The following is a 14,235-nucleotide window of genomic DNA, read 5'->3' on the forward strand; positions in this document are numbered from 1 at the left end:
ATATAATGTTATTTTATTTTCTTGATAGAAAGAATACAATATTGATTAAATAGAACAATTACAAAATGGGAGTGTACATGTAAATTGTCAAGTAAAATGACCAAATAAAGAAATTATGAACTCAATCTAAGCATCCACGAACAATTCCAAGTCCTTGATGACTTCGACGCATTGGGGAATTATATCCTTGGTCATGAATCCAAGTGGGTTGGCGAAGCGGACGGGTGTATGGATTCCACTGTTTCGGGTGCATATGATTCTTGATGATGAGATGTCGTTCATGATCTCAGCGCAGTCGCTCCTCGGCGATGCAACCGCCTGCACCTCGCATATTTCTTTCTCGTGATCCCCGGCCACCGACAGACTGTAGTGGCCGTCGGAGTTGGCTACACCCTCCACGCTGTATGTCACTGCTTTCGTTATCGTGTCCGTGCACACCAATCTCACCTTAGCACCTGCAAGTTCGTGAACATCATGTTTAACGCACAAGATGGATCATGGATCGAAATTTATGCATGCATGGATATATATATATATATATATAGACACACACACACACACACCAAACTTGTTAGCACTATTGGAGTCAATGTTCCTTAAACTTGACAAATTGGCATTTAATTCCTGTAATATCAAATTAATTAGAAGACATGATTTGAAAGGGCCATGTTCGTAGTTTTCTTTCCATGACAATTAGGACCCCACCCCACTTATATAATGTAGAATTAATTAGATGCCAATTTATTTAAGAGCTAAACCAATCACTTTTAAGCATTAGTAAAAGCATTCCTTTCCCAACATTTTAGATACATAGTTGGCTTAGTTATATTCATTTTCATGTATATATCGAACGAGAAAAAAAAATTTAAATAAAAACATTTCCTGGAAATTGGAATATTATAATAAGTTGGTTATTTTTGTACATTTGGTCGAGACATGTATTAATTAGATCATATATCGACAACAATGTCCAATACCGACATCATGTTAACACCATTTTCATCACTTCAACAAAAAAAAAAAACTAGTAAAAGTGTGATCGACAAACTTTTTATAAAAAGATCGAATTTCGAATAGTTTCATTACTAAAACCCAAAACAAGCTATAATTTTGGACATTTGTCCAAAAACTCGAGTTTTAAATTTCTTTTTTTAATTCTCTTATAATTTAATTCAAAATGATCTAATCAATAATTTGTACACATGGTACTCTTTTAAATATATGAGTAGAGAACATAGTACTCAATGGGTGCACACAAATGCCAATCTTTTCATGTATATTTAAAGGCAAGTGGGGGATCATTTCCAACGATTCCTTTTAATAAACTAATCATCCAACTTGCTAATTAATTTCTAAAAGTATAATCACTAATTAATGGGGCACATGTAACCAAAGTTAAACATTAAAAAAAATTAAAACCAATTGCCAATATCAAAATAACCAAAGTACAAAAATAAATATATAACATTTAAGAAATCTGCAATCATTCCTCTCCATTGATTTTCCTTTCCCCAGCTAATTTTATGTGTCATTTCTTTATATTACAAGCTAAAATTTTAAATATGATCTAATTAAGAGTGTAATTTAGTACTAATTTATTATTATAATCAAATGAAAGAACATGGTTATAAGGGGCTTTTCCCACATTTTTTAAATTTATTTTATTACAAGGAAATATGTTTTTTCGTCAACGTATCTCGTCTTTATTGATAGATGTTTATATTGAGAGATGTTTATGTTACGGTTAGACATTTTCTTGTTTCTCAAACAAGAAAAAATAGAAACTTTTTAATTAAAAATATACTCTCTTTTAGTTTTTGTTTTTTCAAAAAACAAATACATTCTCTTTCTAGGGTTAGGTTAGGGTCTTCTCATGGGTAACCATTATATGTTGTTTTTCTTTTATTTTCTTTTTGTTCCATCTACAAGAAAAAACTGTTCCTGAATTATTTCAGAAAAAATAGCTCTGGCAAGCAGATTTTTCCAATCCTGAAAAAACCCAAATCTTTTTCTTGGATAAATAGTAAAGAATTAGGGTTGCAGTAATCAACCTGAGATTCAGGAATGACGAAAAAGAAAATAGTTGTTCGAAAAGAAGCTTTTCAAAGGGCTTGCAGCTCTCAAGTTTTCAGGACCGTACGGTACGCCGAATGCCAGAAGAATCATGCAGCCAATATAGGAGGATACGCGGTGGACGGATGCCGGGAATTCATGGCGTCGGGCGAGGAAGGTACGGCGGCCGCGTTCAGCTGTGCAGCCTGCGGCTGCCACCGGAACTTCCACCGGAGAGAGGTGGAGACTGAGATGGTTTGTGATAGTTCTTCCTCTTCACCTTCTTGATAAAGAAAAAAAAAACACTCCAACATCAGATCATTACAAAAAAAAAATTGTGTTTACCAAAAAAAATTGTTTCTCGTAAAAAATGATTTAGAGACACAAGATTTACTGATATTGTCTTCCAAGTATGAATATGCATATATATGTATTGTATTGAAAAAGAAAACTATATACTCGAGCTAGTGAGAGAACTTTGGGTGCGCCAACATGTTTGTTCACTCTGATTCAAAACAATAGTTTTGGCCTTCCCTCAAAGTTTTGCGGTCAAGCTAGGGAGAATTCATCGTCGTCATCGAGATCGAAATCGAGCTCAAGCTCGAGATCCATTACAGATCGAACCAATAGCTTATTAGATTCAAGATGTACATGAATAATTATCTGAATTTCTTTCTTTTGGTTAATTTCATGTTCTTGTTCAACTTTGAATATTATGATCTTCAATTCCAATCACCAACAGTACTTAAAACTATAAAATTTCCCTCAAAACTATATTCCACGTTACGTGCTGTAGAATTTTATGAAATTAATACATACGAAAGATTTCATCTTAATTTTTGTTAACCCCTAAGTTCTGTCTCTGCTCCATTGCAAGTATTATATGATAATTTTCATAAATTTCCTGTAATAAATAAAAGCTACCCTACAACCTTATTTTCACATTTTCAAAGGTTATCCGTTTAAAAAAAATGGCAATTTGATACGTACGTTTTAGCTTAGTATAATTTAGGAAGCCATTCACAAGTTCGAACTCATGAAATCACTTTCGATCTTTCGAAACCGGGATCGATCAGGCTTACCCAGTTTCATGTTCTTCAACGTGTTTGCTCCCCTATTTTCATTTGAAATTAAACCGATCAGTATATCGATCGATTACGAGCCGACGATCATCATATATCCTACATTCATATATACAATATTTTTCAAGTATATCTCTACGAATTTCAATGATATGGATCTTCAAATACAGTTTTAATGTCTCTACACCAAGCTGTGTGTTGAGATTTAATATTATTTCAATCCAATTAACCCAAAGAATAAAATAGGTTTTGGAGCATTTACATCGAAGGAACCAAGAGACAGGATTATGCAAGAAATCCAACTGTCCATTTTCTCTACGAGGACAACATTTTCAATTATAAATACATAATCTTTTAATTTAAAACATTCGATTTTTATTTATTTTTTTTGTTATATAAATTAAGCTTAGGCCCACATGTCCACTCATGTTTTCTTGACGGCAGTATCTTTAATTTATTTAATCAAATAAAGAAGACCAAAAAAATTGTTTAATCACATAAAGTTGACTAAGCTTTCGTGCTATAAAAATAATGTATTATTTCAATCTATCCAAATCAATCCTCATAAATTCACTCATTTTATGCAATATCTTTTATTATTGTGGCATATTGGTCACTGAATTTACTATAACATTTATAAGAAGTTTATGTATATATCCCTATAGGTTTGTTGACTATTTTACAAATGGTGGTACTGTCCTTATCTTATTAAATAAATTAATTTTCAAATAACTATAATACCATATCTCAAAAAATAAATTAACATATATATAATATTATCTAGAAATTTGACAAATATTTTTGATATAATTGAATCATTATCTTTTTTTAAAAAAAATAATACATTATACAAACAATAATTTTTCAATTTTTTTAAAAATAGTTACATATTTTTTATTATTTGTAGTAGTATGATTGTTCTTGTTAGAGTACGTGTCCAGCGAGTCAACTGTGAGTGAAGTTTTATTGATTTTTATGTAAAAAAATCTTTATTTTAATAATATTTTATAGTTTTATCCCATTATAACATGTATTTTTTCTGTATATACATGTAAGCTGCATAGATAAAGTCTTTGAATATAATATAAGTACCATGAGGTGCACAAGTCACTTAGATCATGAAATTCATTAGAAAGTGTAATGTATATTCTAAATTCATTTCTAGTCGATTCAGTTGCCTAAAACACGGATAAATATCGTTTGAGCTCGAGACTAGCATCTGTGATGTTAACGCCACGTTTCATTGGTATAGACATAGAGATATCCACTCACACATATGAGTCATCATATGATGATTGCATTGAACAACCCTACCTCGTACTTTCCAAGTAACTATCATTTCGAGTGAATTAGTTCGCGATTATGGTTATACAATATTAGTCCTTTGACCTGAGACAACATGGAGGATCTACGTACTAGCACTGTTGCACAATATATGGACTGATATAGTACAGAATTCTTTCAGTAAAGAAAACCAGCGAACAGTACAGTGAAGAAAACAGTATATGAAGGCTTAAAATAAACCAAACCGAGGTACAGTGTCCTTAAAACATATTTGTCCCCTCCGATATGTGCTTCGAGGATGAACTTGGACGTCTGTTTTCCATGATACAACAGAGCAACTAGCAGTAGCACGAGGCACCACTACGGCGAATTGAAAAATACCTTGACTTTATCACGAGGGCAGAGGAACAGCAGCCGCAGGAACGAGCAGCAGCCGAGAAAAAAAGAAGAGTGTTGAAGGAATGAGACTGCAGTAGAGTGTTTTTTTTTTGGGTGCTTTTGAAGGACTTGAGGCTGCCTATATATAGGCACTCGGGTTCTATATGGACAGTCACTGCTGGTCATCCGAAAGGCCAAAGGTCAGTCTAGCTAGAAGGCCAAAGGTCAGTCCAGCTGGAACACCAAAGGTCAGTTCAGCTGGAATACCAAAGGTCGGTCCAGCTGGAAAACCAAATGTCAGTTCAGCTAGAAAACCAAAGGTCGGTCCAGCTGGAACACCAAATGTCAGTTCAGCTAGAACACCAAAGGTCAGTCCAGCTGAAACACCAAAGATCGGTCCATAAAATAATTTTCGGAAATAAAAATAGCAAAAGTCAGGTGAACCTTGGTGGGAAATTATGCATTGATCGGTCCGACATTCGACGCACCCAGGTCACGCTTGCACACAATTCAAGCCTTTTTCCATTGCAAATCGGGCCCATGATTTGCACCCCCATGCGCCAGCGTGCGCGAGAGAGAGCTTCTTGACCAATCATTGTTACAACTTCACAAAGTGCAAATCAATATAAACTCACCAATGCTATGATTATTTTCCTATGTGGAACATTTACCTCTTACCAACTACAAGGCTTTGCTTGTCCAATTTCCCATTTAAAAAGAACAACCCCAATAGGCCTCTAAGTCCAACAACCCCCTACATGAATGGAAATTGAAAGATATTCGACGATTTTCGTGATAAAGTTCAATAGTTGAATCTTGCATATGATAGGTAGGTATTACCCTTTGAACCTTCCCTTGTGAAAGCATAATAATTCATTGGTTGACAGTAGACGTGATGTCTTTGAACTGTACAGCCGTTTGTGTGAATTAAGATATACTTCACACAATACTCTTCCTAATACTATTCGGTTCTCATGATTGTGTTCATTTTGGCCATGAACACATTCCTGGTTCTGCAAGAGGGCCTAGAATTGAGCCCTGCAATTCTTTCAAAGCAGCCTCACTTCTCTCTCACATAGGTGATTCTATATTGCTTCTCATAAGAATCATTAAAAGACGTAAGTTTATCCTCAACATTCACTGTTTCATAATATGAATGGACTAGGGATAAACCCCAAAGTGATTATCCAAATTATTGTGATTAGGTGTTCTCATTAAACCTAGTTCTTGGGATCTCCTGTCAGCGTATGTTGGATTTTCCTTCACACAAATTTATTCTACAGGCTTAAGCCTCATTCCCCTTGATATTTTGGCAACTAACTCTCTGTTTAATCCTTAGGTTAGCGGATCCCTTATATTCTCCTTTGACTTTACATAGTCCACAGAGATAACTCCAGTTGAGAGTAGTTGTCTAATGGTATTATGTCTACGACGTATATGCCTAGACTAACCATTATACATATTATTTTGTGCCCTTCCAATCGCAGATTGGCTATCACAATGTATGCATATAGCCGGGACTGGTTTTTTCCATCCTGGAACATCTTCTAAGAAGTGAGCAGCCATTCAGCCTCTTCAGCACACTTATCAAGAGCTATAAACTCAGATTCCATCGTGGATCTGGCTATTACAGTTTGTTTAAAAGATTTCCACGCAATTGCTGCACCTCCTAAAGTGAATACAAATCCACTTGTAGACTTTAAGTCTTTCATATCAAATATCCAATTTGCATCATTGTATCCTTCAATAACAACATGATATCTGGTATAGAGCAACCAATGATCACGAGTGTACCTTAAGTATCTTAGCAATCTGATAATTGCTTTCCAGTGTTCAACTCCTGGATTACTCGTGAATCTACTCAATTTGCTCACTGCATGAGCTATGTCCGGTCTTGTACAACTCATTAAGTACATCAGACTTCCAATGACTCGAGAGTATTCTAATTGAGACATACTCTCACCTCGATTCTTTGATAGATGTTGACTTGTATCTATCGGAGTTTTAGCCAATGCAGAATCATCCTTATTGAATTTCTCAATTATTTTGTCAACATAATGTGACTGACTTAGAACTAGCCATTCTGGTGTTCTAAGAATTTTGATTCCAAAGATTACATCGTCTAAGCCCAAATATTTCATGTCAAATCTTGAATTCAATAACTTATTGGTGGATTTGTTCATCTTATCATTACTACCAATGATAAATATGTCATCTACGTAAAGACATAAAATGACATATCCATTTTCAGTGATTTTTATGTGTACATATTTGTCACATTCACTGAATTTAAATCCAATTTCTATCTTGGCTTCATCAAATTTTTCGTGTCATTGCTTTGGTGCTTGTTTTAAGCCATATAGAGACTTCACTAGTTTACAAACCTTGTTTTCTTGCTCAGTCGCAGAAAATCCTTCAGGTTGTTCCATGTAAATTTCCTCTTCTAAATCTTCATTTAGAAGAGTTGTCTTTACGTCCATTTGGTGTATTTCAAGATTTCGCAAGTCGGAAATCAGTATCACACGAATAGAGGTTATTCTCGATACAGGAGAATATGTGTCAAAGTAATCAAGTCCTTCACGTTGATGGTAATCTTTTATTACCAATCTGACTTTATACTTATCTATGGTTCCATCTGATTTCATTTTTCTTTTGAAAAATCATTTACAGCCTAGTGGTTTGCTTCCCGGAGAAAGATTTACTAACTCCCACGTATGGTTTTGTAAAATAGATTCCATTTTGGAATTGATAGCCTCTTTCCATAGAGGTCTCTCAGATGAACTCATTACTTCCTTGAAGCTTTGAGGTTTACTTTCCATCATGAAAGTGATGAAATCCAGACCAAAGGATTTCTCAATCCTAGCTCTCTTGCTACGTCTAGGTTCAATATCTTGATCAAGATCTTGTTCCTTTTCAATTGTCTCATATAATCTTTTGGATGAACTTAGTTCTTCCTTAGATTTGTATGGAAACATGTGTTCAAAGAATGAAACATTTCTTGATTCCATTATCGTATTCTTGTGAATATCAGGTATTTGAGATTCATGTACAAGAAAACGATACGCGCTACTGTTTTGAGCATATCAAATGAAAATGCAATCAACAGTTTTTGGTCATATCTTTACTTTCTTTGGAGTGTGTACTGCTACTTTGGCAAGACACCCCCACACTCGCAAATATTAGTAGGAAGGACTTCTACCTTTCCATAACTCGTATGGACTTTTATTTTACTTCTTTCGGGGCACCTTATTTAAAAGGTAATTTGCTGTGAAAACAGTTTCCCCCACATGTTCTGTGGTAAACCAGAACTTAATAACAACACATTCATCATTTCTTTCAAGGTGCGATTCTTTCTTTCTTCAATGTCATTTTGCTGAGGAGAATAAGATGCAGTTCTTTCTTGTTTGATACCGTGTGGAGCACAAAACTCAGCAAATAGTGATTCATATTCACCTCCACGATCACTTCTTAGCACCTTAATTTTCTTGCTAAGTTGATTTTCAACTTCACTCTTATATTGGAAAAATTTGTTAATAGCTTCATCCTTACTTTTAAGAAGATGCACATAACAAAATTTTGTACTATCATCAACAAAAGTAATGAAGTATTTATTTCCACCACGAGTTTTTACACCTTTTAAATCACATATATCACTGTGAATTAGATCAAGTGGTTCACTATTTCTTTCAATTGTTCGAAAATATGATCTCGTTAGTTTTGCCTCAACACAAGTTTCACATTTATGTTTATCAATTTGGAATGCAGGAATGCTTTTCATGTTAATTAGTCTACGAATTGTATCATAATTAACGTATCCAAGTCTACCATGTCACAAACAAGAAGAATTAAGCAAGTAAGCAAAAGTATTAACTTTATTCATCACGGGCTTTTTAGCCATTACATTGAGTTTGAATAAACCATTACAAATATAACTTTTGCCAACAAACATTCCACTTTTCGACAAAACAATCTTATATGACTCAAAGACAATGCGGAAACCATGCTTGTTAAGAAGCGACCTGGGCACCAAGTTCTTGCGGATGTCAGGTACATACAGCACATTGTTCAGAGTCAGTTCTTTCCCAGATGTCATCTTTAGAACAATTTTTCCTTGACCCTTGATTTCAGAAGTAGCGGAATTTCCCATGAATAGTTTTTCACCATTCTCAGATTCCTCAAGAGTAGCAAACATCTCTTTGTCCGAGCAAACATGCCGAGTGGCACCAGTGTCGATCCACCACTCCCTTGGGTTCGAACCCACCAGATTAACTTCTGATATTACTGAACAGAGATTCATGTTCGAAACCTCCTGAGAAATATTTTCTACCACATTCGCCTCTCGGTTTCTCTTCGGCTTCTTACATTCAGAGGCCTTGTGACCTATACCATCACAATTGTAGCATTTCTCATAAAACTTTTTCTTCGAAATGCCTCCTTTGGGTCCCAGGTTCAACCTTTTGGAGGAGGAAAATGTTCTCTTTTTCGATATTTGACCATACTCGACAACATTTGCTTTAGCAGTAACAGGAGAAAACAATCTTCTTTCCGAACTCTTGTTTCCTTCCTCGATGCGAAGTCGAACAATAAGCTTTTCAACATTCATCTCCTTGCGCTTGTGCTTCAAATAATTTTTGAAATCATTCAAAGCTGATGGTATCTTCTCAACAATAGCAGCCACTTGGAATGATTCGTCATAAGAAATCAGAATGATTCCATGCCTCCACCGCACTAACAGATTCAACATCTCTCTCACCCTCTTTGAGTTTAGGAGCATCCTCAGAGAGGATCTGGCCAGGTTCAGCATCGTCAAGTAGAACAGCATCTTCTGCTGCCACCTTTTGAAGTCCACACCAGTGAACTTTTCATGTTTTCACCTTGACTGGCTGGGATAGCAACCGCAACAACACGTAGGGTAACATGAGGGGCAACCTGAGGTGTACAGTAGGGACAACATGACCAGTTTCCCTTTGCACGCTGGTTTCAGTAGCCATATCTGAAGGAAACCATGTAATGAGTATTTTGTTTTAAGTTTGTTGCACAATATATGGACTGATATAGTACAAAATTCTTTCAGTAAAGAAAACCAGCGAACAGTACATTGAAGAAAATAGTAGATGAAGGCTTAAAATAAACCAAACCGAGGTACAGTGTCCTTAAAACAGATTCGTCCCCTCCGGTATGTGCTTCGAGGATGAACTCGGACGTCTGTTTCTCAGGATACAACGGAGCAACTAGCAGTAACCTATCACGAGGCACGACTACAACGAACTGAAAAGTACCTGAACTTTATCACGAGGGCAGAGGAACAGCAGCCGGAGGAACGAGCAGCAGCCAAGACAAAAAGAAGAGTGTTGAAGGAATGACACTGCAGTAGAGTGTTTATTTTTTTGGTGCTTTTGAAGGACTTGAGGTTGCCTATATATAAGCAGTACTCGGGTTCCATATGGACAGTCACTACTGGTCATCTGAAAGGCCAAAGGTCAGTCTAGCTAGAAGGCCAAAGGTCAGTCTAGCTGGAAGGCCAAAGGTCGGTCCAGCCGAAACACCAAAGATCGGTCCATAAATTAATTTTTGGAAATAAAAATAGCAAAAGTCATGTGAACCTTGGTGGGAAATTTTGTCTTGATCGGTCCGACATTCGACGCACTCTGGTCACGCTTGCACACAAGTCAAGCCTTTTTCCATTGCAAATCGGGCTCGTGATTTGCAACCCCCTGCGCCGGCGTGCGCGAGATAGAGCCTCTTGACCAATCATTATTATACCTCCACAAAGTGCAACTTAATATAAGCTCAACAATGCTATGATTATTTTTCTATGTAAGACATTTCCCACTTACCAACTACTAGGCCTTGCTTGTCCAATTTCCAATTCAAAAAGAACAAGCACAATAGGCCTTTAAGTCCAACAATTACACTTTTACTTGTTTAATGACTCCAGAAGGGTCATCAGGTGGTGAGATTGGGTTTAGTCTCGACATATGTAGGAGGCGACGTATTGTAGTTAGGGATTTACCGCTGGCCTACATGTGTTGATATCCAATGTATCCTCATTAGTTAATAATGCAAGAAATATCTGGCCATAGTAAGACTTGTGCATTATGAAAAGATGTTTCCTTAATTGTACGTACAATGCCACTATGATTACTCAAATATACATAACATTGTTATCGAATTTATTTGAAACTCTCGACATACCAATGGTTACATATTCGATTGGGATATATGTGTTGAAGATATTGTAGTGTACGCTAACCATAATTTATTGGTTCTTACAGGCACTATCAAGGATAACTAGGGGATCATGGTGAAATGCTACTAGACGTTCTTATCATGATATGAATTCAATTATACGTGAGTACTTCTGACGTTATTGATCAAAGGGTTGATGAAAATAAAGGGGTTAAGTAGGATAAGATCTACAGAAAGATCATTCAGTTCAAGCTTCTTATGTTATTTTGATTCTCTCATGATCACTGTCTTTACGTCCCACTCTCTTGACAGAACTCACATTACCTTCAAAGCAATCTCACAATTAGTATATTCTTTGTCAAGAGCGACAAGTTCAATAACAATGCTACAAAATTGGTCAGCAAACACATTTAGGGTGGGTTTCCCTCGATTTTATTTTGCCATTGTAAAAATTTTGTACGGCCATAGTGAATTTGTTCCCTTTAGTTTGGTGATTTTCTTCACGCAACTGAGTCAATTTATATCAGATCTCCTTTGCAGTTGAACACATCTTGATTGTGCTAAACATGTTAAATTCTAGATTCTTGTATAGAATATCATTGGACACGTTATCTATATATGCTTCTTCTTGTCTTAATTCATCCACTCATATCAATGCTTCTCCACCATCTGCGCTCCACCTTCTATTATTGCAATTGCGATGTTAACTTTGAGGTTCTTCACGAGTCCATCTGTGATGATATACCACATGTCATCATCTTTGGTAGAAAGATTTGTCTACATACGAATTTTTTAATCAACAAAGTCTTCTTTTGAGAACATTGAAATCCCATTAAAGGAAGTCATGAATATATGTATCCGAGTCGAGAAAAACTAGGTCTGACACTTATTAGGACCAAGTTTATAGGATAGTGGATACACTCTTGAAACTCTTTGCGAAATATTTTAGCTTGTGAGGCACATTTATTATAATTACAGGTAATTATCAAACAATATTGATTAATTTAAAATTGCAACGGAATATGGTTTAAAATAATTAAAATGAAACTCAGGGCCTATAAAAAAATTTGGCATGACCTCTCCGTAAATAGAACATACCAAAAATTTAAAATACTTGTAAAAGAAAATGACTTAAGGAAGACGATGATGTATGCATAAATAGTCACACACAAGTGCCAACTAAAAACAAATCAACAATTCATAAGAAGCAGATGAATAAAGTCGGCAAGACTCACAACAACATAAACTAAATCAAAACTCACAACAACTTCAAATAATCATACTGATACATAAGACATCTCCCCGGTAATTAAAATAAGAAATAAAGCTGAGAAGGACTCTAAATAATATATATATAAACTAACTAGGAGACTCCAACATCTGACAACCTAGTAATCATATCTCACTCAACAGGCGGAAACCAGTGGCCTCACGATAGTGCGGAGGCTGGAGCTCGCTAGAAACTCGCTGGAGAAGCTCTAAACTCAGCTGAAAGTCTGCTGAAACACAAGGTAGGTGTAGGGCTTCGACTAAAAACTCAAAAGGTAATGAAATACCCAAGAAAACGAACCAAACTCTCACCTAAATCAGATCAAGAGCTCGCACACAACCTGCTCTCAAACAAGACTCACGCTTGGTTTCAATTCAAATTTGATCTTTTCGCTTCAGGTCGTTGTTGGCTGTTCGGTCTTCAGCTCCAGCTCACGGTGGTCGGGATCCAATTCCCAAGCGGCGCGATGGTTGTATGGATGAGCAGAAGGTGGCCGACATGTTGGGTTGGGAAAGAGTTTCAATTTTTCTTCTTTCTTTACTAATAATAGTAATTGTGCCAATTTATCCCTATTTTATATTTATTTGGTTTTCATGTGTTATTTAAACTCCAAATGTATTTTATATCGTTTAAATTCCCTTATATTTTATAATACATGTTTTTAACACATTTATTAAATTTTTTGGCATAAATATTATTTTAATTCTTAACTCAATAATTATTTAATTATGTCAAATTACTGGATAATTAATTTACAGGGCCTTACATAGCTTAAGATGGTTGTCAAACCAGAATCAACATTTGTCAACCATAAAAGTCTTTTTTTTACCGGACAAATGCGGCTGGACCATTAAAAATGATTTTCAAAGTGCGAAAAGGTGCGGCAGAATCTGGATAATGATATATTCAAATTATTAAGCTTTTACCAAATTAAATCGAATAACAGTAAATAGGATAATGAAAGCAACACAATAGATATTTACAGAAGTTCAAAGATTTATTCCTTCTAAATCTCTCCTTCTTCCACATAGGAATTAATTCACTAAAAGACTTTAGTTTTACAACGGTTTGTACAAATCCGCTTTAATTTAAGACTTATCTCTTGCCTTAATTGAAATTCGTTGTACTACTTAAACAACAACACATCATTGTAAATATAAATGAATCCTCATATTCAATCGATTCAACAACTATCAACAGCAATCAAACAACAACTTGAGAAGTTATGAGAAGCCCTGGTTGATATATCTTTGATGATCTATAATATACTTGAACGTTATGTCATGTAAGAAGTTTAAAAACGTTTCAAATAAGTGTGTTCGGAAATATTAAAAAATTTGAGAGCTTGAAGACTTATAAGTTGCTTTGGGCAACCTCAAATGAATGAAGACACTCACAATTTATATTTGTCTTTGATTCTAATGTTCAAATCCTTGCAACATTCGACTTGTAATTTATTTGATACAAAAGAAAATTTGTTTGAGTCATTTCTTGATTCATCGTACTCTGCATTAAATAATTTGTTGCCGCTTTGCCATAAATGGTAACAAATGGCTCCGAAAAATTTATATTTAAGAGAGAGAAGACTGCAACAATTCTTCATTATGCTTTTTTGATGATCTTGTTTCTTGTGCTTTATTGTTTAAAAAAATCTTATGATATAACCGAGCTGGTAGGTAGGATTGCTTTGAACTTTGTGATGTCCAGATCGAAGACCAAATGCACTGAGACTTGCAGAATCCAGTTGAGCTTGAGAAAAATCTGGTTCGATACTAAGATGTCCAGTTTGAATTATTACGACTGGACATAAAATACGGTTGAGTACTTATATGTTCCAATATTGAGTAGTCCGGTTTTGGAAGGCAGTGCGATTAAACTTCTTGAACTCCAGTCCGGTACCTGAAAATAAATTAAAAGGCAACTGAATTCTATAACAATTAGATATTGTTTGTTATCATTAAAATCAAGGAATTATAACCC

General features: G+C 35.4%; 2 protein-coding genes across 2 annotated transcripts; one reads left to right on the forward strand and one right to left on the reverse strand.

Moving 5' to 3' along the window:
• Positions 1 to 126: 126 nt before the first annotated feature.
• LOC140959368 (anther-specific protein LAT52-like) lies at positions 127 to 983 on the reverse strand. Its single transcript, XM_073417220.1, has 3 exons — positions 978 to 983; positions 564 to 624; positions 127 to 455 (listed from the first exon to the last, which is right to left on the reverse strand). The coding sequence occupies exons 1-3, from the start codon at positions 981 to 983 to the stop codon at positions 127 to 129; spliced, it is 396 nt and encodes a 131-aa protein (XP_073273321.1).
• An 809-nt stretch (positions 984 to 1,792) lies between these two features.
• Positions 1,793 to 2,756, forward strand: LOC140960323 (mini zinc finger protein 2-like). The gene has a single exon (XM_073418554.1). The coding sequence runs from the start codon at positions 2,065 to 2,067 to the stop codon at positions 2,338 to 2,340; it is 276 nt and encodes a 91-aa protein (XP_073274655.1). The 5' UTR covers positions 1,793 to 2,064; the 3' UTR covers positions 2,341 to 2,756.
• The last annotated feature ends 11,479 nt before the right edge of the window (positions 2,757 to 14,235 follow it).

The sequence above is a fragment of the Primulina huaijiensis genome, chromosome 15, assembly GCF_012295235.1.
Source record: "Primulina huaijiensis isolate GDHJ02 chromosome 15, ASM1229523v2, whole genome shotgun sequence".
Classification (NCBI taxonomy): Eukaryota; Viridiplantae; Streptophyta; class Magnoliopsida; order Lamiales; family Gesneriaceae; genus Primulina; species Primulina huaijiensis.